This window comes from Lactuca serriola, chromosome 8 (assembly GCF_051521515.1).
Source record: "Lactuca serriola cultivar US96UC23 chromosome 8, Lser_US96UC23_V15, whole genome shotgun sequence".
Lineage (NCBI taxonomy): Eukaryota > Viridiplantae > Streptophyta > Magnoliopsida > Asterales > Asteraceae > Lactuca > Lactuca serriola.
Genome location: NC_136415.1, coordinates 105,288,778 through 105,311,717, shown reverse-complemented (window position 1 = coordinate 105,311,717; position 22,940 = coordinate 105,288,778). Strand labels below are relative to the sequence as shown.

At 33.8% G+C, this 22,940-nt stretch overlaps 4 protein-coding genes across 10 annotated transcripts; 3 read left to right on the top strand and 1 right to left on the bottom strand.

The window, feature by feature from the left end:
* Positions 1-1,558: 1,558 nt before the first annotated feature.
* LOC145070414 (uncharacterized) lies at positions 1,559-4,307 on the top strand. Its single transcript, XM_079017358.1, has one exon. It carries the CDS (start codon positions 1,614-1,616, stop codon positions 3,957-3,959), a length of 2,346 nt encoding a protein of 781 aa, XP_078873484.1. The 5' UTR covers positions 1,559-1,613; the 3' UTR covers positions 3,960-4,307.
* Positions 4,308-4,753: 446 nt separating this feature from the next.
* Positions 4,754-8,150, top strand: LOC145070416 (S-adenosyl-L-methionine-dependent methyltransferases superfamily protein). Of its 5 annotated transcripts, XM_079017360.1 has the most exons (11): positions 4,754-4,962; positions 5,040-5,130; positions 5,218-5,307; positions 6,146-6,252; positions 6,355-6,481; positions 6,570-6,631; positions 6,863-7,021; positions 7,118-7,262; positions 7,340-7,411; positions 7,502-7,610; positions 7,704-8,150. In XM_079017360.1, the coding sequence occupies exons 4-11, from the start codon at positions 6,156-6,158 to the stop codon at positions 7,803-7,805; spliced, it is 873 nt and encodes a 290-aa protein (XP_078873486.1). In that variant the 5' UTR covers positions 4,754-4,962; positions 5,040-5,130; positions 5,218-5,307; positions 6,146-6,155; the 3' UTR covers positions 7,806-8,150. The 5 variants fall into 5 exon arrangements, with proteins under 5 accessions (XP_078873486.1, XP_078873488.1, XP_078873487.1 ...); XM_079017362.1 differs by lacking the exon at positions 5,040-5,130 and having other exon boundaries at positions 5,222-5,307; XM_079017361.1 differs by lacking the exon at positions 5,040-5,130.
* A 7,350-nt stretch (positions 8,151-15,500) lies between these two features.
* RID2 (S-adenosyl-L-methionine-dependent methyltransferases superfamily protein) lies at positions 15,501-17,918 on the top strand. Of its 2 annotated transcripts, none has more exons than XM_079017503.1 (9): positions 15,501-15,644; positions 15,901-16,065; positions 16,204-16,279; positions 16,505-16,588; positions 16,675-16,787; positions 16,922-16,971; positions 17,133-17,285; positions 17,384-17,531; positions 17,620-17,918. In XM_079017503.1, the coding sequence occupies exons 2-9, from the start codon at positions 15,967-15,969 to the stop codon at positions 17,782-17,784; spliced, it is 888 nt and encodes a 295-aa protein (XP_078873629.1). In that variant the 5' UTR covers positions 15,501-15,644; positions 15,901-15,966; the 3' UTR covers positions 17,785-17,918. The 2 variants fall into 2 exon arrangements, with proteins under 2 accessions (XP_078873629.1, XP_078873630.1); XM_079017504.1 differs by having other exon boundaries at positions 15,507-15,601.
* A 137-nt stretch (positions 17,919-18,055) lies between these two features.
* Positions 18,056-22,273, bottom strand: LOC145070562 (pumilio homolog 5-like). Of its 2 annotated transcripts, none has more exons than XM_079017501.1 (10): positions 22,087-22,273; positions 21,140-21,678; positions 20,119-21,047; positions 19,874-20,015; positions 19,657-19,764; positions 19,350-19,562; positions 19,149-19,259; positions 18,782-18,976; positions 18,461-18,632; positions 18,056-18,379 (listed from the first exon to the last, which is right to left on the bottom strand). In XM_079017501.1, exons 2-10 carry the CDS (start codon positions 21,584-21,586, stop codon positions 18,357-18,359), a joined length of 2,340 nt encoding a protein of 779 aa, XP_078873627.1. In that variant the 5' UTR covers positions 21,587-21,678; positions 22,087-22,273; the 3' UTR covers positions 18,056-18,356. The 2 variants fall into 2 exon arrangements, with proteins under 2 accessions (XP_078873627.1, XP_078873628.1); XM_079017502.1 differs by having other exon boundaries at positions 21,140-21,656.
* Positions 22,274-22,940: the final 667 nt, after the last annotated feature.

Sequence of the window (22,940 nt, the reverse complement as noted above, 5' to 3'; positions counted from 1 at the left end):
GCTTAACGTTTATGTTTAACAATGTTAGTAATAAAATCGCAACAAACCGAAACCACTAGAATTGCTCATATACAAAATTTTAAGACTTAAAATGATTTCTGTTAAAATTAATTATATATTTATTTATTTTAGGACCATGTAAATTCTTTAGAATATGTAAAAGATGAAAAGGAAAAAAAAAAGTTTATACTTTTAGAATACAAAGAGGATGATGCCAACATGAAATATTCTCATGACGCCGTCAGTCACGGCGCCACCTAAACGCGTAAAACAATCGCCGTTTTCGTGGGCCCCGCTCCTTCCTACTAAGTGGATTCCTACTACTCCTATTTTTAAAATGTTAGCGTTTTTAATTGATGTGTTTTGGTTTTTATTAAAACAGCATTGAAAGTTTGAAACTCTTTTTACAATATATCAAGAGTATTGAAAGCTGTTCTTTTAAGTATTAATTAATCAATAACATTACAAAGTACAAACCCTCCACTACTTCTGACTATTGTAACTAAAGCTCACGGAATGTTTGGTATGCGTAAATTTTATTAAGAAAAAGATGTATTTTATAAATGTCAAACTAAATAATACTAATTTAATTTCGTAAAAAAAATATTGACAAAATTTTATAACTCTTTTCTTATTTTTTAGTATAAAGATGTATGACAAAAATTCAATCTGAATTACCAACGTTAAATACTTATTTATTTATTGTGTGCTTTTGTTATTGAATATTTAAATCTCTTTTCCCTCTAAATTCTGGCAACGTGCTGGGTTGTCATATTGTCCCTTTGATGATTATCTGACTTTTATTCTTGCCGGTGCCTTCTACAAAACCATAAATATTTAGTATTATTTAATATTTAAAATTCTTAGTCTTTTGTTTCTAAAGGGATCACTTTCTACTTTTTGGTAAATTATTTTCCAGTCTAATTTCCTTTTTGCATGTTGTAAATCATTACATGATTACGATGATGTTACTTTTGATTTGATTTGGTATTTATTAAATTGAACTTTAATATACATGGCTTTAAAAAGAAAATTGGTGCACCAACAAAATCCATCCAAACCGTGTTAATATGTCATATGTCCTACAAATTATCATGTTAATATGTTCTACTATTTGTTTCTTAACATGATATTAATCAGTAATCACATAATATAAATAATCAATTGTAATTTTGGATTTATAATTGTTTTTAAAATAAATACTCAATAACTATTTACTATAGTTTACAACAGCTTATAAATTACAATTTTTAATTATTTATTTGTGTAACCTAGGCTATACACATGTTACTCGTGAATGTAAGTAAAAATGTTGTTCATTTCATTTTATTATTATTTATTTAAACATTTTTTTATTTTTGGAATGGAAGTAACAGAAAAAAGCCAGGGAAGCAAAGGAACTTAACATGGGTTGGGTGGCAGGTGAATCAATTTCTCTAATATTAGCTCTAAAATAATTAAATATCCATACAAAATCAATTGAATTTAATAAAAAAAATAATATTAATAAATCCCCTTTATATACAGACATTGAGGGAATTAACAGAAAACACGCATTGGCCAGTTGGGCCATTTTCTCATACACAATTCTCTTTCTCTCTCCCTCAGAAAATATGCATCCGCCGCGCTTACACTTCCTCCTCCTTCTCACCCTCCTCGTCTCAGCCGCCTTCCTCCACGTCACCTCCGCCGCCGATGACAATGACAATGACGCAGATGATGTGAACAATCTTGTTTTCGAGAATCCAAGTCTCCGGAGAGCATACATTGCTCTTCAAGCATGGAAAACCGCCATCTTTTCCGACCCGTCCAACTTCACCGCCAACTGGACTGGCCCAGCCGTTTGTTCCTACGGCGGCGTGTTCTGTGCTCCTTCCTTGTTAAACAGCTCTAATAGAGTGGTTGCCGGAATTGACCTCAACCATGCTGATATTGCTGGTTACCTCCCACCGGAGCTCGGCCTTCTAACAGACCTCGCTGTCTTCCACATTAACTCCAATCGGTTCTGCGGTACTGTTCCAAAAACTTTCAAGAAGCTTAAGCTCCTTTTCGAGCTTGATTTAAGCAACAACCGTTTCGTCGGGGCTTTTCCCACGGTGGTTTTATCGTTGCCGGTTTTGAAATTCTTGGACCTCCGGTTCAATGAATTTGAAGGGTCTGTTCCATTTAAACTTTTCGATAAGGATCTTGATGCAGTTTTCTTGAACGATAACCGGTTTAAGTTCGGTATTCCTCCGAATTTGGGTAATTCGCCGGTGTCAGTGCTTGTTTTGGCCAACAACGATCTCGGTGGGTGTCTTCCGGCGAGTATTGGACAAATGGGGTCGACGTTGAATGAGATTATTCTCATGAACGACAATTTGACGAGCTGTTTGCCGGTGCAAATTGGAGCTTTGAAAAAGGTGACGGTTTTCGACGTGAGCTTCAACAGTCTTCAAGGGCCGCTGCCGGCGGCGATAGCCGGAATGAGGAGTGTCGAGCAGCTGAATGTGGCACATAACAAGTTGACAGGGGTGGTGCCGGACAGTATTTGTAAGTTACCCAGGTTGCAAAACTTTACTTTCTCTAACAATTACTTTACTGGAGAAGCGCCGTCATGTGTTGCCACCGGAAGTGGCGGTGGCAAGGTGTTTGATGATGGTAAGAATTGTATTGTTGGGAAAGCGAATCAACGTTCTGGAAGGGAGTGTTCTTCTGGTGATGCACGTCCTGTTGATTGTAGTAAGTTGCAGTGTGGTGTTTCTCCATCGCCGGTTCCAGTTCCATCTCCACCGCGCTCTAAGTCGGAATCTCAGTCTAGGAGAAGAACACCGCCTGCTCCACCAGCTCCAAAACTGTCTCAGCCACCAAGGCAAAAAGTCAAGGCTACTCCACCGCCTCCTGTTTTTGAGACTTCACCAAATATGAGATCACGTCCTCCACCGCCGCCTACGGATAGAAGTTCTTCAAAACCCAACCTTCGACCACCGCCTCCGACTTGGCAAGTCTCGCCAAACAATCGACATGCACCACCACCTCCAACTTTTGAATCTTCACCTGTAACACGTGTTGCCCCACCACAATCACCGCCACCACCACCTCCTCATTCACCTCCACCACCACCACCAACACCGCAATCGCCACCACCTCCACCACCACAATCGCCACCACCGCCTCCACCACAATCATCGCCACCACCTCCTCCCCATTCACCACCACCTCCACCCCCACAATCACCACCACCTCCACCACCATCACCACCACCTCCGTCTCCGTCACCACCTCCACCATCACCACCACCTCCGTCTCCGTCACCACCTCCACCATCACCACCACCTCCATCTCCGTCACCGCCTCCACCGCCATCACCATCACCACCTCCTCCTTGTTCACCACCACCCCCACCACACTACTCATCACCACCACCACCACCACCTCATTACTCATCGCCACCACCACCTCCACAATACTCACCCCCACCTCCACCACACTACTCATCTCCACCACCTCCACCTCCTCATTCACCGCCACCACCTCCACCTTATTACTCATCACCACCGCCACCTCCACAGTACTCATCCCCACCTCCACCTCCCCATTCACCACCACCACCTCCACCTCACTATTCATCACCACCACCACCTCCACATTACTCATCCCCACCACCACCATCCTCATCTGACTGCACTCCACCACCGCCACCTCCTCCCCAACCATGTGAAACCCCCTCTTCTTCCCCACCACCACCTCCACCACAAGAATGGCACCACCAACCACCACAAACTCGATCACCACCATCACCTACATACCATCATTCATATACACCACCACAACAATGGCATCAGCCACCACCCCAACAATCACCGTCTCCTCCACCACCAACACTCCCACCACCACCACCTTTTGATAACCTGCCTCTTCCACCAGTGTTCGGAGTTTCCTACGCCTCTCCACCACCACCTGTAATCCCCTACTATTGATCCAACGGAATCCAAATCAAAACCTATACACATTACATACATACACACTTAACATTCACCATTAATCTTCCTTCAAATCAAAGATATCGTGCATAGTCTGAAACTTTTTGGGAATACGAGGAGTTGAGATTGAAGGTTCTGTTGGGCGTGATCTTTTTTAGGGGCTTTCGTTTAATTTGTTTGTGAAATTAATCACTTAATTTGTTGTGTTCAATATTATACTTTTTGTCATATTTTCATGTATACTTCGACTTTGGAAATTAGGAAATGTAGCATACTTTCATTCATTTTTATATTTATATGTGAACAAAGATCTATTATTCTGTAATAAAAATCTCCATTTCTATATATTGAGTTCATAGCATATCCAACTAAGTTTATGTGTATCCATTAATTCTACGAACAACGTGTTCCAGCTTGAAATGAGATGACTTAGTCAACTTAGCTACCCTAAATTACATGTTTACTTCAAAGTCATACCATAGAAACGGGATTACAAACGTAAAAGTCTTATGTTCATATATAATTGTTACATACAGCAAGAATTAATGGAAATAAAGGTTACAATCAAATAAGCTGCAAGGGACAAGTAGGTGAGGCACACGATTTGCCAACCAAGGACCATTTATGTGATTTTATCTATAGATTAATATCAAAATGTAAATTTATTAATATAGGGTAAAAGTTTATTTGTATAAAAATGTAAAATATGTTATTGTTATTTGTATTTTGTCGAAAAAAAATGTTACACGTGGCATATGTGAATTTATAAGTCGGTTATGTTTTTGAAGAAAGTTAGTAGTGAAAAAGGCTATTAACCAAAGAAATGGTCCGATCCACCCCATCAAGCTTTCTGTGTTTATTTCATTCACTTCTCCGACACGACAACAGCATCACTGATTCACTTCCGCAGTTCTGCTTCGCTCTCGTATATCGTCTCCTCTAGCCGGCGCCGACTGCACATCCTTCTGCCTACGGCTCCGGAAACGCCTATTACATTGTGGTATATTTCAGTTTTCACCGATAGAAATTAAATATCGCCCTTTTCTAACATAATACGAATTTCTTTTCTTGCTATAGATGGCGTAATCTGTAGTATTTTCTATGCCATGTGTACATAAACGGCTGGATTGAAATTTCATATATGATCATTGTTTAGTATGCAGTCCAGGTGTTTGATGAAATGTCTGAAAAATTAATTCACTTCTATGGGAATTTTTTTAACTTGTATGTTAAGTTTCAGTCAACTTTGGTCCAGGTAGAAGGTAGAATGGATGTTTTTATAAAATCTTCGGTTCCACTTTTTTCATTTTAACAGTCAAAGAAAGGCGTAAAACAGGAAACGAAGGTGGGTTGATTTCTTGTTCCTTTAAGTGAATAATAGAATAGTTTTTTGTTTGGGAATCGATCTCTGCTCATTACTGTGGATTTGATTTGATAACATAAATGAAATGAGGAATACATGTATTCTTTTCATGTGGAAATCTGATTTATGATTAATTCCTTGAACTTCTAGTGGATTGGTGTAATACAAATCCATTATAGCAGCCACATTACCTTTGATTTGGTACAGAAAAATATTATTTCTACATCTCATGATCACACCCCTTATTGCCTTATACTATAGGAAGCAAGCAAAAGATGGAAACAAATAATTCATGTTATGATAGCTAGCAAGAAATACTAATCCACTGATAGGTATATGTTTAAGTTATGAATTAACATACAACTTTGTTGACAGACATTTTTTATTTCAGTTGAAATGGTGGGAAAAACCAATTCAGTTTGTACATTAAGAAAATCTAGAATGCTACTGAATCAGAATCATTTCCAATTCAGTATCTTGATTATAGTTAGATTAATGCTTCTAATTAAAAAGCAACATCAGGTTGAATGATTCATTTTGTAAGCATCATGTTTCTAGGAAACTTTCAAGACGATTATGACCCTAAAACATCATTATCCTTACATAGTTGTATTTCAATAATGTGTTGTGTGTAATATTATTTGTGATTAATTTCATGCAAAAGTTATCCAATTTGTCACAAACATTTTCTGTTCATAGTAATTGTTATAATGCTTAATCTGATCTACATTTCTTTTCAAGAACTTTGAAGTATGGATTTTTATTTTAAAGGTATCCCATCTAACATCCAAAGTCAAAATCTGTTTGTTGACTTTGATAGAGTTGAAAGAATGGCCTTCAGAGTGGTTGGTAGGAGATTATTGAGGAGCAAGCTATTACCCATGTTCACTCCTGCTTATACATTGCATTCACATGCCACTAGCTTTGGTAATTCAACCTTTCTGTATTATTTATTATTTCTGATTAATCTACGTATTATTTTTATAATGAAATGATAATCCCCTGTATTGGTGTCTTAATACACTGCAGGATTTAAAGAAGTAAATGAAGAAGAAAAAAGCCAACTGGTTGGGAATGTCTTCACCAAGGTTGCATCAAATTATGACATCATGAATGATTTGATGAGTGGTGGATTGCATAGGTTGTGGAAAGATAGGTAAATAGTAACGCTTTTTACTTCTTTTTTTAAATATTCCCTCATTTGTCTATTAGGGTTTTTTTTTTAATGTTTGTACATTTTTCAGACTGGTTTCAAAATTGAGTCCGTTTCCTGGGATGAAGCATCTTGATGTAGCTGGTGGGACAGGTTAGTTTGTCTCTTTGTATTTGTTATTTGGCATCACTTCATGACAAAAGGGTAAAACGGTCATTTGCTCATAATCAGAAGGTTCATTTAGTCCGAAAAAAAAAGAATCACTCTTTGTTTATACAACACTTTCCCCATACAAACATCATTTATCCATTCACCACTTTATCTATTCTACACATCACTTAATGGAAACAAAAAGACAAAAACGCCCTAACCTTTTACATACAGGTGATGTTGCTTTTAGGATTCTAGAAACAATCAACAGTGTTAATCGCAGAGCCATAGAAGACACACTTGAAGATGATTTGCAGAGAGAAACTCAGATTTATGTTTGTGATATCAATCCAAATATGTTGGATGTTGGTAAAAAACGAGCCCAACAAAGAGGTAACTAACTAACTATTGTTTAAGTGGTAAAATTGTAATTTTATCACCCATAAAGACATAAGTTTAATTTTTTTTTTTTTTACCAAATTTATGTAGGGCTTGGAGATCAGGGGTCTCTCATATGGGTTGAGGGAGATGCAGAAAAACTCAATTTTGAAGATGATTCAATGGATGGTTACACTATTGCTTTTGGTATTAGGAATGTTACACACATAGAAAAGGTTCTTGCTGAAGCATATAGGTACTTTCTAAATTTCTTTCATAAACAAAACACACTTGGGAAAAAAAAAGTTTTATAAATATATTTTTTTTTATCAGGGTACTCAAGAAAGGAGGGAGATTCCTTTGTCTTGAACTCAGCCATGTTGAAGCTCCAGTTTTCAAGCAACTGTTAGTATTCTTTGAACTTGTACTTGAGTGTTTATGATATCATTATTTGTTTATTTTATTAATCGTGTTTGTTTTCTTTTTTGGATACAGGTATGATTACTATTCATTCTCGGTTATTCCAGTTGTAGGAGAGTTAGTTGCAGGAGATCGTGATTCTTATCAGTATTTGGTTGAAAGTGTTAGGCGTTTTCCTCCTCAGGTATGTTTCATGGTTTGACTTAGTGTTGACCCTAGCAACCTTAATGAAAACAAAAAAAAAATGTTGTTAAGGTTTGGTGTAATTGATTTGCAGGAGGTGTTTGCTTCAATGATTGCGGATGCTGGATTTCAAAAGGTGGAGTATGAGAATCTTGTGGGAGGAGTGGTGGCAATCCATTCTGGGGTGAAGTTTTAGATGCTTATTTCTTTCTAGATTCTAATTCAAATTTATTTCAAGTTAATAAGATGGAGTTGCTAAAGATTTAGCTTCAATTTGTTTGTTCAACACTTTGAATATGTAAAAGAAAGTTAGACACTGTTCCATGTGGCCTAACAGTAGTATCAGGAGTTGTTGGAAAGGTGTTCTTCAGTTAATAGGTTGAGGGTTAAAATCATGTGTGAGAGAAATGCGTAGATACAGGAGGATTGCATTGACACAGTAAGATTAATGTTTGTGGTCAATGTTACAAGAATCTTCGTGGTTGCGTAATTAGAACACTGAACTAATAATTAAGTAATAAAGTTAATATGAATTATGATATGTATGTCTACGATTTTAAGTCATGTAAAATGTTGATACAAGACTCTTTCAGGATATGGCTTTCAAGAAATCTGATTTTTGGTATTATAATTAAATAATAGATTCCAATGAGGATGGAGAATTCTGTTTAAGTGGTGTTTGGGGTGTGGGATATATATATATATATATATATATATATATATATATATATATATATATATATATATATATATATATACTAGTGGAGTAATATGGCCCGTGCTAAGCACGACCCACAGATGGAGTAATGTTTTAGTTAATGTGGATATTGGGGGAAGAATCTACCAAAAGTAAATTGTTATCATCAATAAGAAAGTTAGTGTATTGTTATAATGGATAAAAACTAAAGTATATTGCCAATTCAGAACAACATCAAGAATAAAAAACCAACCACATGTTCAGATGATGTTTTTCCAAGCCCTGATGCATAGAAGGGCCCACAAATAGACAGACAATTCATGTATAGTATATGCAAAAATAAAGAAACTATGTCATCTAGAAAATATGGCATGTTAAAGCTTGCATTATAAACAGGTTCAAATCCACCTTCACTGCAGCAATCATTTTGACAACTGGAAAAAAAAAATAAACTAATACCAAAAAAATCAATGAGTAAATTTGAATTAGATTATGAAAATAGAACATGTATGAGAATTTATGATTTTAAATAGTTGATGAAAAAGCAATTCTCAAAATGATTAAATTGAAAATGTTTGTTCTTATACAATGATCTAAAAACATCATCAATGGAACTAAGAGCTAAACGATTATGAGTACTTATGAGAGTTGGCATAGCCACCAAAATGTGTGCTTTATTTTTTATGATATGCCTACCTGCTACTAACAAGTGTCCACAATAGATCCCTCATCCCTCTTGCATGCAATAACCTCAAGGACTGCACTGCAATCTCCATATGCAATAGAAAAATATCATAGTTAGTGGACATAAGGTACTCCCATCAAAAAACCATTTTTCAATGCTAGTTCTTTCTGATGTGTAACCAACATAAGTTTCCACATGGTCAACCATAACTTTTGTTGGGTTTGGGCAGTAAAAAAAATTAGAGAGGCTCTAATGGTATGACTACCCACATTCAAATATTTTCTTTATTTTTCTTCATCAATACAAATGGCATATGCCCTTTCTAACAACATAATAATCTTTTTCCGTTGTCCATTTGTAGCTAAAAAACTACATGGAAAACAAAACCCTAGATAGTTAAAGATGATCTCAGATGTTATAAATACAGTATATCACAAAATTAGAGAAATATTTTACCTGATTGAAACTTAGGATAGGAGCGAGCGACCTATATGCTTGGACAAGTGAGCTTCCTGTCTTTGTCCAATTTTTTAGGTTAATTACATTGGTTTCTCTTCTTGATCTTATGCTCGATCTCTGATAAGTAAACCCGCATACTTCCTAATATCATGTAGCTTCGTTTTCTATTCACCATCTTCTTCTTCTCCTCAAGTCTTTATACATTGTGGCAATCAAGAATTTCAAGCATCATATCCTCTTTCCAATCTTCATTCGCAAGAAGATAGTGTTTCTCTAAGCTAGCACTATATACACCTATATCTCCATTTCCATTCTTTATAACTTTTTAAACCATCATATTTTCCTTAGCTTTAGCGTTCATGCCTACTTCAGTTATGCAAAGTGGCCTTTTTTCGTCATCTGGCTTTGGGATCACAACATGAAACCTTCATTTCTATTTCTTTAATGGGAGCAATCACTTTAGGGATATGATAACTGTAGGTATAATGGCGGAAGAAGTAAAACCAAAAAGAGAAAAAGGAAAAGGAGACTTACAATGATAAGATTCATGAGGAGCAATCTGACTTAATTCATCTTCAGTTTCCATGGCCAAGAGAATCGGTTGAAGGTCTATTATGTCCATGATGCCTGCAAAAGTTAAAATCATTCTTCGGCCTCTTGTAGTAAAAATGGAAAGCGTTAATTGTGTAAAAAGGGAAAAAAATTCCATCTAACCTACTTAAGTACTGCTAGAGCTTTTGTAAAATATCATCAGTTATAAAAAAAAAAATTAGCAACGATTTGGGCATAAATTTTTGCCTAATAATATCCTAATTCTAATGGACCACTAATTCAAAAATCATCAATATTGAAGTAAATTAGGCTAGCAAAATTGAGTCAAATATTTCATGAACATTCAAAGATAGAAATCAATAATAGAAATCATGTAGAACAACTAAACAACAACTGAAACAAAGCATAATACATGCTACCAAATGCATGACTTTCACTTTTGAAGCCAAAATCAAACTGAAACAAGAATAATGATAATTAAATGAACATAAATGAAGGGTGTAGCTGGAATCACAAAATCGAAGTGGAAGAGGCATAACAAACAACAATAAGCAACTGATTAAATAAACATTGAAGTTAAATTTAACAATCTAGACAATGTCAACAAGGGAAGCGAGCAAATGCTTTTTTGCACAAATGGAGACGATAAACGGTGAATGGCTGATACGAGAATATGACCTTCAGACTTTAATAGAAATTTTGTGGTGCTAAAAAGCCCTAATTTCATACGAAGGGAGAGGGCGTGAGGCGTCGATCGCTTTTAGGGAAGAGGGACGTATGATCGGTGATCCACCAATCTTCATTGTTGTGCCCTTCCTACCTCTTGCAATTCAGGCGTTGTCTCGCTGATCATGAAAGACACGATTCTCTAGTAGAACTCTTTGACTCTCGACTGCTCTCCCATTTTTCCTATAACATAAAAACGAAAATCGAAAGAAAGCACCGGAGGAAACTGAGTCGACGTCTCGGCGAGAATGTCATCAACTTCCCGAAGAAGCTTGGTGGAATTCTCGATAAGCTAACCAGGGGCACTTAAAAAAAATTAAGCGTGAATGGCACGGTTTATTCTCAAGGCATAATCCAAAAGTATAAAACAATTTTTGACTATCCAGATTGAACTTAAACCCGATCGTCATAAGTGAAATGGATCCACAATTGCCTAGCCTAAAAAATCCCACAAATTTCCTAGAAAAATCCATAAAATTCCACAAAAAATCAACAAAATATCTCAAGTTCCCCACCATCCACTTTCCTAAAAACCTAAAAGATAGGGTTTCTTATATATATATATATATATATATATATATATATATATATATATATATATATATATATATATTATCGGTTTGATGGCCCTCGAGTATAATACGTTCACTCGATAGTAATAATTAATTAATCATTTAATCGATAGTCATACCATTAAAAAGTGGTACACATAACTATAGTATTATAAAAATAGATATTAATGACGTAATAGCTCAATTCATACTATAACATTATAAAAATAGACATCCAGGTAATACATTAACCATTAAATTTAACCACACAACTATTTGATTATCTAATTTATTGAAGGTGCGTCATCTATTGGTTCCATCCGAATGAGAAATGCCCAATAAAGTGATGCTCGTGTTACCTCTTCAAGTATTTTGTAATCAAATATTTGAATTTGGATTTGGCATTGTTATGAATAATTGTTACTTTTTATGCAATCGAGATCAATGTTTATGTTATCAAAATTTATGTTTATGTTATCGTATTTCAAAAATCACACCAATCATTTTTAGCATATATAACCTGGTTCGGAATATGACATATGCCTTGAAACGTCGACAAAAATTGTTTCTAGAATCTAACATATTTATTGTATAATATAAGTACATGCCTGAGTAGATTGACTAGATGGAAAGTACTATAGGACATAAAGTGGTCTAGATTTTGACCCTAACTTTATTTTATATTTATCGTCTAATTCAAATACTATATAAAGTGTTGTAAATCTTTTATTCACTCTAATATTCCCTCACTTTTATAAGATTGAGTTCATCTCAAGATGGTGGATTTTGGTATTGTGAAGAGAAAGATTGTTATATTTGTTTTTATCTTAATCCATTTCATGATGTAAATCCAAATCATTTAGGATTTTATCGGGATGAACTACTATCAAATATATATATATATATATATATATATATATATATATATATATATATATATATATATATATATATATATATATAGAGGTTAAGATTCATTTGAGATCATTCTAATTTTGTGAGACCGTGAGACCAAATCTAAAAATAATTTTAAAATACAAAATAAATGGAAAAATCCAAAAATTCTTTTTTTTAATATTATTTTCGGAACTTGAATTAACTAAAAAAAATTCCGCTTTTTTTTTAAATACGTGAAATATTCTAATAGAATATTACACTGTACATATTCTAAAAAAATTATTTTAAAATGCAAAATAAATAGAAAAATCTAAAAATTCTTTTTTTAAAGATTATTTTCGGAACTTGAATTAACTAAAAAAATAAAAATAATAAAAAAAAATCCCCTTTTTTTTTGAAAAATACGTGAAATATTCTAATAGAATATTACATTGTACATATTCTAAAAAATAATTTTAAAATGCAAAATAAATGGAAAAATCCAAAATTTCTTTTTTTAAATATTATTTTCGGAATTTAAATTAACTAAAAAAAATTAAAAAAAATAAAAATAATTAAAAATAAATAAAAAAATGTGTCTCACGGTCTCACAAAATTAGGCCGTCTCACATGAACCTAACCCTATATATATGTGAGAAATTAAATATCCTCCTACTTTTTATTTCTAAAAATGTTCATACCCAATTAAATGATAACATATGTCACATTTAATACTTATTTAATGATATTTAAGTATACTAAAATGACACATGTCATCATATAATTGGGTATGAACATTTTTAGGAATAAAAAGTAGGAGGATATTTAATTTCTCTCTCTCTCTCTCACACTATATATATATATATATATATATATATATATATATATATAGAGAGAGAGAGAGAGAGAGAGAGCTAGGTTCAACTATTCTAACTAATTATTATACATCTATCGTATGTTATGAGAATGATAAAGAAAATATGTTGTTTGATAATATAAATACGTTCAATTTTACATAACTATTGTCATTAACACACATTCTCACTAATTAAATCGTCTATAAGGTTATTATACACTTATTATTATTATTATTCTCATTTATGTCAGAATGTTTTATTGGGTCGTATTCTGTCATAATGAAAATGAGTGAAAAACAATGTGTGAGAACAAAAAAAATTTAACGAGAATGCATGAAAATTACGATATTCTTGTAAGGTTGAACGTATTCGCATTGCTAAACAACTTATTCTCTTAGTAATTCTCATAGCATACGATAAATGTACAATAATTAGTTTGAATAAAATAACCTAAACATATATATATAATATTTTCGTTGCGATGACAAGAGCTGATGAAGACAAATGAAATGAGTAGATACTTAATGAGTGTGTAAACATTCTCTTAGTAGACCTAAAGCAGGCCTAAAAGAAGACTACTATAAATAATGGATACTAAAATTTTTTAAATGGCAGAAAAATGGATTGGTAGTGTGAACACGAAGATTTGTGGGCTTATGACAGAACGAGATCATCTTAAAGATGTTATTCAATTTAGATAATGTTTTATTGATCACGGAAAATTGTATATGTTATAATTTATTGAAGTGTGGCCGAAAAATTAAGTTTGTAATCTATTTAAGGACAATGTAATAGGTTTGTAAGTTTTTTTTTAATCATTTTGTTATGAGTAATGAAAATGAAAAGTACTAGCATTTACGAAAATCATAACACGTTACGTATTAGTGTTCAAAATCACATTATGTATTGTCTTATATAAAATAATAATGTATACTTGAGAGTTGCATAAGTTCCAACCAAACAGTAAGACTTCAAAGAATTTTATGTAGCCTTTCATTAATGTCATGTAATATCACTCTAGGCAACTCACTTTTGAAGTGTTGCACTTGCCCCGCAAGCTTCTTTGGGTCTTTCCATTGAGTTAAAGAATTCTTATACTTGTATATCTTTAGACATTGTAATCAAGAGCGTTTGCATATTATAACGCACTAACTCTTATGTTCCTCGGTTTTCAGAAGGCTGTAATGAGATCCATAAATCCAACAATTGTTCTTGACATGTTGAAAATCACAAATGAATTATAATGCAGTGTTGTCAATAAGGCACTATTGTCTAACTTTAACATGCATTTCTTCTCATTCTATTGGCATGTGTAACACATTATTATTTTTTTGGAAACGACAAATGATTAAACGGAAGTCTACTCGTATATTTCAACGAGCACCCCGGATTTGAGCTCCTTTACAGGGCAAACTCAACCCCCACAAGGGTTTCCAGGGAAAATTTCCTCACATGTGGCACAAGTTTATGAGGCACCCAAATTGGGTTTTGCAGGGACTGAACTCCCGATCTCTGACCCCACGTGGGTATTAAACTCGGTACCACATTAGTATATGTTGAAGATCGTGATAAAAAAATAAAAGTAAATCTTTTTTAAAACAAATGATATAGTTCAAAAATACTCAACTTTATAAAACATTTATTAGTTCATGAAGTTATCAACAACTAAAAACATCATAGAATAGTTTAAAATAATAATTTTATCGTAGCTTGACTCACACCCATCTTTGAGAGTTTTATATGCTTCCATCTTCGATTTTAACACCCTGTCTGATTTCTCATCATTATTCGTCATCTGTATAATCTATTGTTTTAATTCTAAAAGTTCTATTAGGTTCGTCATTATCTCCTCATTTGTAAAACCTACTTCTTTTAAGTAACGTTCACACAAGTTGATCGGGTGCACCTACAAACTGATTCAAAATATTGCTTTGAATTTGGTATCGATTCGACAAAATTGGTTGTATAAAAATCGCTCATACATATGTAAAAATAATGGAACACTTAATGACTACAAAAATGACAAGTAATAAAACATTACTATACACAATAAACACTCAAAGTATCATATTCTTCTTCGTATTTCATATTCTTCTTCACATTCTAGAATATAGTTTCAATATTTAATATGTTTTTGTGGGTTGCCTAATGTTGATTAAGCTACATACAAATTGTGGGTTGCCTAAGCTACATACAAATTGTTGAAAGGCCTAATAAAGAATTCAAGAACAAAAAAAATTGAAAAAAAAATCACAATAAAGTTCTTGAGATATAAAACGATTAAAAATTATTCATCATATTCCGAACAACTTTCATCTTATTCCAGACAACCAAAATAGTTTGTATTTTTTATTAACATAAAGATACGGTTATTTTTTTGTTAATATCCAATATATATTCAAAATCTTTCACCTTAATTTTGATTATATTTTTGTAATTTACTTGAATATTTAGGTTTAAAAAAATGTAAACCAATAAATAACTCCTCCCTACATATCAAAAACCTCCCTCACACAGTCACACTTTGATACCTAAACCCTTCTTCCCAGCCGCTCAAGTTCTCCCCCGAACGCATCTTCTTCATCAAGGGTAATCAAAATTGCTGCATCTTCTCTGTTCTGTCTAATCGCTGGTACTTCTTGGTTCTCTGTCTAATCTGATTTTCACCCTTTTACCTGCATCTTCGCCGTTAGTTGTTGCTGGTTTAGTGAATATCATTCGCTGTCTCTGTTCTCAAAATTTTATGTGAATATTTCATGTTAATATCTCTCTGTTAACATGCTCTCTGTTCTCGCTTCTCCCTTTTGATTTTGTGCATATGTTTATGTTAAATTAGTAGTTCAGGAAACCTAATTTTGAATAAAAACCCTTTACATTGCATTACACAGCTGAGTAAAACCTCAACAGCACCCTCTTGTCGATCAGTAAAGTCGCCACCGCCGCATTCAGTCAAGATGTCGTCGAGGCCGGAGCTACAAGCACCACCGGAGATATTCTACGACGATGTTGAAGCTCGAAAATACACTTCATCCTCGCGTATAGTCGGAATTCAGGTATATTTTTATATGAATGCGTATCTGTATGTATCCTGTTTCTGTATCTAATTATCCGGTTATGATGACACTTCTATTTGGTTTATATTTTCTCTCGTTTCTGCGTCAATGTTCTGAAATTTCTATTACAATTTGAAGGCGGAGCTTTCTGAAAGAGCACTAGAGCTTCTTGCGTTGCCTGATGATGACGTCCCTAGATTACTTCTTGACATTGGTAAATTCATGTTCTTTACTACATTTAGCGTGAATGTTGATAAGTTTACTCATGTCCAAGTACATGAAAATCTTTTAAGCTGATCCTTTTGGCCTAATTCTATGCAAGACATCTCATTTATAATTCTTGCATGGATATTTTTGTTAGTAATGAACTGATGCTGTTTTTAGTTATCTTTCTGAAATAATCACAGAGTTGAGCTGTTCTTGCTCTCATCATTTGCAGGTTGTGGTTCTGGACTTAGTGGTGAAACAATATCTGAGCATGGACATGAATGGATTGGTCTAGATATATCAAAATCAATGCTTGGTATGCAATAATTTAGGTTTCATGTTCAAAAGCTTGAGAGGTGGATTTATCATCTATCTTATATATAATATGATTACCTAATCCAGATGTTGCTTTGGAGCGGGAGGCTGATGGTGATCTTATACTTGGAGACATGGGTCAGGGCCTTGGAATTCGGCCTGGAGTGATTGATGGTGCTATCAGTATCTCAGCTGTACAGGTTTATATCATCTTTCAAAGTCTGATCCATTTTTATTTGTATTACATTGCTCAATTTCTCAACAATTGATGCATCTAGATTACACATCTTGTTAAAAAGTGATTATTCCAACAGTTTGATTTGATTATATGCAGTGGTTGTGCAATGCTGATAAATCTTGTCATGAGCCACGTTTGAGATTGAAGTATGTACAATTCCATTCTTTTTGTTCCCATATTGTTTGTTGTACATAATTTTTACTTCTTGAAAGTTGATAACTTCTTTTGGTATAAAAATCACTTCAAGTTGAAACAAAATGAAGTACAATTAGGCTTTGAATTTGGACCCTTGTGTATGTTTTTTCAGGGCATTCTTTGGATCACTTTATAGATGCTTGGGTAGGGGAGCTAGAGCTGTTTTCCAATTGTATCCTGAAAATAATGCTCAAAGAGAGCTAATTTTAAGTTATGCTATGCGTGCTGGATTTGCTGGTGGTGTAGTTATTGATTACCCTCACAGGTATTTTCTCATCTGTCATTTTTTATTAAAAACCAAACACAAGATTGGTGGTTTTATGTTGATGTTTAATATCCTAACATACTTTGATTTTATAAAAGCTCAAAGAAAAGAAAAGAGTACCTTGTGCTGACTTGTGGGCCACCATCTATGAGCACCACCACACCAAATGCCAAAGGTGAAGATGAAAACATTTGTTCAGATGATGATGATGATGATGATGGTAGTGAAGATGAAGAGAACCAAACTGTAAGTCTTTTAAAATCCATATGTAAGTCTTTTTTTCTTGTTTTTTATTTCTGAAACTAAAAACTTTTAAAATGTTGGTTTTTTTTAGGTGTGTATTTCAGATAGGCATAGGCCAAGAAAAAAGCAAAGAATAACAAAAAAAGGTAAGACAAAATCTTGGGTGTTACAGAAGAAAGAGAAGATGAGGAGCAAAGGAAATGTTGTGCCTCCTGATTCTAAGTACACTGCTCGAAAACGAAAGGCCCGCTTTTGATTTTTAGCTTCTTTTACATTGATTTTGTATTAAAGATGTGAATTTTTTTTTTTTTTGTGTGTGTGTGTGTGTGTGTGAATCTTTCATTTCAAGGATTAGTGATTCTATAAGAATGTTATTTGTTTTTTCATAAACTATATTCATATTATCACCACCATTAATCCTAATGAAGTGGGTGTCATTGTGCAAAACTTTGTGTGTTCAATGTAGTGATTTTGTAAAAAGATGATATCAACATCAAACCTTTAGTGACAACAAATATAACAATTCATTACTTGAAAATAGAATTAACCCTTATTTTAATGATATTCATGTGACAGGAAAAAGAGAAACATTCATCTTCAGACTTCCCTAGCTAAAAACTCAATATCCAGACATCACAACCACAAACTTAAGACAAATAATTCAGGAATTTACAGCAGCATCACTATGCATAACGACTGTATCTATACAACATGTCGATTCATACTTCTATATTTTACCCACTTCCTAAAACACCCATGCTTCAAATACACTTTTTTTTCTCCATTTTCCAATTTCTCTACTTCACCAGTAATGTATTCAGCAGCACTTTATGATCCAGACACTTGAAACTCTACAAAAAGAAAAAATAAAAAGCTTAATCCATGTCTTCATAGATATAAATATAGAAGAGATGAGATAACAATTCACTCACCTTCACCATATAATTGTTCAAAGCGAGCAACAATATGTTTTCCATAAGTATATTTCTTCAATGAATTGAGATGAATCTTTATTCTACCAAGCAACACTTGATGTTGATCCGGTGTACACGTTTGAAGAACCTTCTGGATAACATAATTTGCAAATTGGTCCTTCACCATCGCCTACAACATCATCAAAATAAAAAACATCTATCAGATCATGATGTCTGCTCTGATACCATGTAAGATAGATATCTAAGATTTTAGATTTTAGATTTGCTCTGATACCATGTAAGATACATATATACACTCTTCTTAAAAAAAGCACTCACCAATAAATTATCGTTGTTGTCACCAAGACCAATGATCTCTTCAATCAAGACTCCTCTTGTAGCAGAATCACCATATTCCAAACACTTCTCAATAACATTTGATGCAAATTTATGTTGACTTAGTTGTACAACATGTCCTTTCAACTTGTGTACAATTTGGTTTCTTTCCTCCGGTTTTCCCCTCTTTAACACATGCTACAAATTTCATGACAACTCAACTCAACTCATCTCACATGCATCATATATTATAGAAAGTGAGAATTTACCCTTATAAGCCTTAAGTTGTGGGCTTGTGGCCCACCAAATTTGGGCTTCGGGTGTTGTGTTAAAAACATTAAATTTACCAAATGGAAATTAAAAAACAAACCTGAGTTACATAATTGCCATATTGATCTTGTGCGAGAGTGTAAACAGACTCTAATATCTCATCAACAATAAATTGGCTTTGTAATTCATCTGTGGAGTGTTCTAGTACCCTCTATTAACAACAAGATGGTTTAAAGATTTAGAGATTTAAATCAACAACATTATTTTAAATATTGTTATTGGAACAAAAAAAAAAACGAACCTGAATGACACGACATCCATACGGATGTGTTGAAAGGGATGCAACTTGACCACGAAAAGATGAGATTACAAATTTTATTTTCTCCATTGAAATACTTTCTATACATTTTTGTATCACATGATTTCCATTTTGATCACGAACACATCTTAAAACATGTCCATCTAGCTCACGAACAAGCTTGATTTTTTGTTCTAGCTCAATCACATCAAGGGCCTAACACAAATTCACCAAAATTATTAGATATAGTCCCTTTCAAATATCCCTTCGTGAGGATATTTTAGAAATTTCACATAGGAAATACATTTACCTTTTGGATCACTCGGCAACCATACATTTGAAGACTTAAAGGCAATATCTGACCTTCAAGCTGGTTTGCAAGCTCCCTTCTTTGCTCAGTACTTCCATACTCAAAAAACTGGAATACAACAAAGTAATTATTAAAAGAAAATAAAGTATAAATTACACCTTTGGACAAGTGATTGATAGTGTTAGAATATAAAATTACGGAATTACCCCATGCATACCTTTTGAATAACATAGTTACCAAAAACATCAGTGATCAAACTAGAAGCATTAGGAAGAACTTCTTTAAATACAGATTCCTTCTCTTCAACTCTACAAATTTCCAGCTTCTGTTGAATGAATCGACTTCCATGTTGATCACCACTGCATTTAAAAATTACAAAGATGCCATTATTTCATCTTAAAACCATAAAGAAAAGCTTTTTATAAACTTAAAAAACAACCCAAAGTCACAATTGTTACTAACCAGAATTCAACAATATGCCCAAAAATATCAGAAAGATCAAGCCTACGACCTTTCCCAGATTTCAATTCTTCAAGAAATGAATAGGTTTTAGGATCTTTAAAAACCTGATGTCCACCATAAGAGCCTGAAGGTGACCTCACTCCATTCCTCCCACTATGGAAACCGACCCCACCAATAGGGGATCCTGGGACAGGTGGACTAGCAAAATTCGAGGGTGGAAACTGTAAAATACCAGAATTTGTTGGGCTTCCAAAATAGTAAGGATTCATAGTATGAGTATCTATTCTTCTTGAATTCAAATTATGCCCCATGAGTCCTAAAGATTGTTGTTTTGGCATTATCTGATGATCATCTCCATGTGTAGAAGAAGCAATCTGCAAACTTTCAAGAAATGGAGGTTGAATTTGTAATCCTGGGTGCCCATAGAACTTGTTGAAATGTTGCAAATTAACACCAGAGGTTTGACTTTGATTTTGACCAATGAAGCTTTGAGATGCAGTGATATCGAAAGGCATAGGGACATGAACAGGATTTGTAGGGAGGTATCCAGTTACATAAGGTGAAAGAGAAGGTTGATGATTAAAAGCATATCCGGTTACGTATTGTTGAGGAGGGAAGTATCCAGATTGAATCATATTCGGGTAAACAGGATTACCCGTCATCATATATGAACCCGATCCATATGGCGACTGTGAAGTCACTGAATTTGAAGGAGTTTGAAGATATTGGTTCATGTTAATGTAGGTTTGATGTTGTGGGCCCGGCCCGTATACTTGAAACATTGTTCTTCGGTCTCTTTGACTTTGACTTTCTGCATTCGGAAGATTGTCTTGTGAATGATTAATTGAAGTTGTGTTAATGGAAGATGGAGGGGGGTTTGAATACAAAAGTCGCCCCGTATCATGATCATTTGTTTCCTCTGTTTCTTCCTGTATGGAATTAGACAGTTATATTATGAATTATGATTAAACTCAGAGAGAAACAGAAATCAGTTTTGTTTCTATGAAAAATTCGAAGATACCTGTTTTGGTGATCGATCATCGTCTGATTCTTCTTTATGGGTGGAAAGATTACTCTGATTTGGGCGGAAAGAATCATCAAAAGATGTCGGTCTTTGATTATTTCCTACAAACAGATGTCTATTTTCATCTGAGATTAGAGGTTGAGGGAGTCTAGGGTTTAAATTGACGTGGTTCGAGTAATACGCAATGTAAGAAGGATCCGCGCGAAGCTGTTCTTCAGATTCAGACATATTTTGAGAAATTTTATGTCTCGACATGAAGTTTTCAATGGCGGCAAATGAACCTTCCATGCTTGGAGGAGCACTTCCGCTTCGATTGGGAGGTGAAGTTTTCTGTTTTTCTTGAAAATTTTGAGCTTTCAAGAGTAATCCCAGGTCCTCGATGTTCATGTTCGTAGATTGTTTCCCGAATGCATCCATGATTCTGATTGGGCTTTCGGTGGTCATTTCAACTGGAAGGATTGAAATTCTCCCACTTTTTGTGATTCAAACCGTCGAAATCATCCCATTTTTTTGTCTGAAAAGTTGCAGAACCACGACTGTGATCGAAAATAAAGGTAACATTTTGAAGGAGAAGACACTCAATTAGCACAAAGCTCGATAATCTATTTATATTTAGTTTCATTAGCTTCAAATTCTCAGAAAGTAAACAAAATCAACAAAAACTATATCACTTCCGTTAAGTTCAAATCAAGAAAACTGGAAAACCCATATACCAGAAAACGAAAAGATACAAACATGACGAACTAAGAACTCTTTCTGATCAGTATAAACACAAGATTCTTTAATTTAGGGAAAAACACATAAAAAACCATGCAAACGAAAGAAGGAGATATAATCTTTATCGAGTAACAGCAATCAACAAGAAGTAAACTCAAATTCATGGAACCCTAAAACCAAAATCAGTTAAAGAATTGAGAAAACAGTGAAATAAAGAAGATTGTCACCTGGGTTTTGTCTAAAACAGGTGCATATTCAGTCTTGAAAACCCTAGATTCTGTAGAATAGCTGCTGGTGATCAGAGAAGAAAAAAGGGGTGTTGAAAATGAAATGGGGTGGGGCTTTGGGGACATTTAGAGGTCATAAAAGGTGAAAAAAGTGCTAATTCCAATCTCTAGTTTTGTATTTTGCATCCAAAGGTAATGCAAATAATGCCAGAAGAAGGAAGAAAACGACAAGAGAGTAACCTGCCATAGAGGTTTTTGGTTAGAAAAATGGGAATCAGATTATTCATTAGATGCTGTAGTCAGCAAACCAAGGAGCAGATATACACTCAACCTTCTTCTTTTTTTCTATATCAAAAAATTATTATTATAAGTCTTAAAATAGCAAGAGGAAAAGGGAAATAAACTATTTTTCCTATGTTTTTCTAGGATAATAATAATATGTCAATGGACAAGTGTCAACATTACTTTGCTCTCTTTGTGTGTTCTAAACTTGTATAAAAATTATTAATTTAAATTATAATATGAAAGCTTATACCATAGTATATTATTTTGGTATATGTTATATGTATTAAGCTTTACTTAATTAAAGCAGTAGAAGGATCATTTTCAGTCTAGATAAAAGCTTAAACTTGGATTTTCATTTATTTTTAGAACTTGTGAATTTATGAAAATGATATAATAGAGACAAATTGATGTTATGCGTAATAAATAAATTATTTTTATTTGAATACAAATATACTATTTAAAATTGAAAAGGATAATTTATTAGAATAAAAAAATACGAATATACTAGTTTTGATATGAAAAGGAAAGTTTGGATTAATTTACAGGTAAATGCATTATCATATTGACAA